Source organism: Etheostoma spectabile, chromosome 14, assembly GCF_008692095.1.
Source record: "Etheostoma spectabile isolate EspeVRDwgs_2016 chromosome 14, UIUC_Espe_1.0, whole genome shotgun sequence".
NCBI classification, from domain to species: Eukaryota; Metazoa; Chordata; class Actinopteri; order Perciformes; family Percidae; genus Etheostoma; species Etheostoma spectabile.
Genome location: NC_045746.1, coordinates 24,189,736 through 24,192,991, shown reverse-complemented (window position 1 = coordinate 24,192,991; position 3,256 = coordinate 24,189,736). Strand labels below are relative to the sequence as shown.

The window sequence follows — 3,256 nt, the reverse complement described above, 5'->3', positions numbered from 1 at the left end:
TCATGGGGGGGCCAAATTCTCTGGGCGGGCAAAGCAGAGAAAGGGAAGGCAACCTTGCCCCTTATGACCTCATAAAGGTCAAGATTCCAGCTCGATTCCAGCCCTGGGTATCCAGGATACCCAGGGCTCGGTTTACACCTAGCACCATTTCCAGCCACTGGGGGACCATAGGCAGGCTGGGGGAAAGCAGATTAATGTTAACAAATGTTCATGCCATGGGACCTTTCAAAAATGACTCCATAGGTGGTTTGTCCAATCAGCAATTTTGAGCCCATCTTTATGTTTTATTATTAGTCAGCAGTTCCCTCTAGTAGCCGTAGTTATTGTGACAGGAGCAAAGCAGGAAGTTTAAGAGCACTTTAGAGCACTTTAGAAAAGAAAAGGCAAGTTTTTTACTTCACGGAACAAACGGATTTACTTCATGTCCCGTGTCACGTGCGTAACCCAATTGAAGTAATTTGATTTGGACCCAAACCACAACCTTTTGATAAATCTAACTAAGTAGTTTTGTTCAAACCTAACCAAACTGCGAGCGTCAGTGCAGGGGGGCTTCCAAATTATTGTTAATTTTCGAAAGTTTTTAAAACAAATTAAAAAGTATTAACAGAAATGTAACATATTATTAGCAAATATAAATCCCCACTGATGATAGGCTTACTGGCCTATAAGTAAGGTACTGTAGTCACTCAGGTGTAGTCCAGGATTTATCTTCAGTAGACTAGACTACTGTAACGGTGTCTTTACAGGTCTCCCTAAAAAAAAAAATCAATCAGACAGCTGCAGCTGATTCACAACGCCGCTGCTCGAGTCCTCACCAAGACCAAGAAGGTGAATCATATCTCTCCAGTTCTGAAGTCTTTACACTGGCTTCCTGTGACTCAAGGAATAGATTTAAAAAATACTGCTGGTTTATAAATCACTAAACGGTTTAGGGCCCAAATGCATTTAGGATCTGCTCGTAAACTACGAACCACCCAGACCTCTCAGATCATCTGGAACAGGTCTGCTTTCTGTCCCCAGAATCAGAACCAGAAAGGGGGAAGCAGTGTTCAGTTTTTACACACCACATATCTGGAAGTTTGTTCCACTGTAGGTCCGCTGCCACTCTCAGCTCTTTTAAATCAAGGCTGAAGACCTATCTTTTTGATATTGCCTTTTTTGACTCATTGTACTGTACTGTGAATTATATTGCTGTATTCTGTTTTAATTTAAGCACTTTGAATTGCACTGTTGCTGAGATGTGCTAGTATATAAATACAATTGCCTTGCCTAAGGTAGCCATCCACAGAACATCATTCACTGTTACTCAAGGTCTGCATACTGTGTAAGAGGTTTTACCCTTTTTGTGATGCATCATAACATGTGCATTTCTGCAACACCAATACACAATCATTTTTAATAATTTGTTAAGAAAAGGAACCATGAATTAAACATATAAAATATAGAAAACATAATTAAAATGCAATGTAAAACACCCCAAACACAATCAGCAGATGATGTGATATGAAATCACCAACCGGCCACGAAGCAGACCCTCCAGAGGCCGGAGTGCAGCGCCATCTTGACCTCCTGGGTCTGGTTCTGCTGCAGGATAATTCCCTCCTCCATCAGCAGCCAGTAGTCTGTTGACACGGCGACGCCAACCAACAGCAAACCACAGGCCCCGAAAACGGACGAGAGCAGCGTCAGTGCCCTCGTACTGAACGAACTCATCTGTGGAGACAAAGACGACAATGGCACTGATCAGAAGGAAGAGTGTTTGGTGTGTCATGGGTAGTCATTCCTGCTGCCTGCCTCCATCTTATGTCTTGTATGTGCTTTCCATGTGACCTTTGTGACTGTTGTCCTTTCCCTTGTGTCCTTTGCATAGTTTTTCATTGCATGAACTGCTTTGATGCTTCCATTTGTGTGCCTCCATGCTTGTGTGTCTCCCTTTTATAGATCGGCTGATTATCGGCCCTGGCCAATTATTGGGCAGTTTTCTGGCAGTTTGCAGATTATCTGTATCTGCGTTTTATTTACCTGATAACCAATAAAGTTAATGAATTAAAAAGTGGGCCACTTTAGCTCCGCTACAACTATGTGTGTTGGTTTCACTCACCACTGAGTCTGACTTAATGTCCCACCCACAACACTATCTGACTCTCGTTTACTGTGTATAATGTTGAAAGTTCCTAATTTGTGATATAATTGCTTAAAGCATTTGAACAAAGTTTTGTGCTGGAGCTTTTAACATTCAAAGTTTCGCTTCCAAATATCACTATTGGCCTTGAAAAAACAATATTGGTCGATCCCTTTTCTTTTGCTTAGGCCCGCTGACAACATAGATGTAATGTCATTTTATTTTATTTTAATTGGTTATTGAATGTATTTTAGGAAGCCTACTGTCAGCTCGTTGGGGGCTACAGCTGGAAATTAGCCGTAGAGGCTAAAGCTGCTCCTTTTACTGTGAAGTTAATTAAAGGGGACTGTCCACGACATTTTAAATTAAACTAAAGGGAAAGAACATGCAGAAATGTGTTGGATTTAAATGAATGAACATATGGAATGGACAGAAAGGACGGAAGTATTTGTTTCATTTAATTAGGGATACAAGAGGTGTGATGAATAAAAATAACAACATGCCAAGATGTGAGAAAGAAGAGGTGAGGAGAGGACAGACAAAGATTGATTTAATCAATTGATTTTTCGAATCTTAAAATATGCACAAGCAGATCAGAGAGGTACGCAAACGAAGAGCGAGAAGCCTCTGATTGAAATCTTTCTTGATTTCCACTGACTCCAGCTGTTAAATATGTATGTAATATTGGACAGGAGACAAGATGAAAGACGAGAGGAGAGGAGATCCACGGAGAGGAGGAGAGGAGTATTGAAAATTGAATACCAATACCAATCCTGTGGCTTCAGGATGTTTTTTTCTTAACATATCATCACTGTCGGGAAGAAACCTTGGCTCTCCATATTCTGTCATCAAGTCCATGCTACTGGTCACCTTTTATGTCTGTCTGTGGGTTTTACAAAACATTTACACAGTAACGACGTGATTTTGTCTGACTTTGTCTGAGAAATAAAGCTCAAGGAAATGTCTTTTTTTCCTTTCCCAAAAAGCTATGCTTTTGGAAAAACAAGGTTTCTCAGCCCACAGTGACGATATCAAGGGACTGGGGTTGAAAGCATGGGATGGCGGTAAAATTAGAAGGATTGAGAGACAGGTGTTTTTCATAAAAAAAAAGAAAAATAACTAAAAAAAAGGGCA

The 3,256-nt window shown here is 40.7% G+C and overlaps 1 protein-coding gene across 1 annotated transcript in view; it reads right to left on the bottom strand.

The window, feature by feature from the left end:
- Positions 1–3,256, bottom strand: part of LOC116701768 (voltage-dependent calcium channel gamma-7 subunit-like) — a 42,084-nt gene that overhangs the window by 22,655 nt on the left and 16,173 nt on the right. Inside the window, 1 exon segment of the mRNA XM_032535713.1 lies at positions 1,518–1,713. Within this exon segment, the coding sequence (XP_032391604.1) occupies positions 1,518–1,713 (196 nt within the window).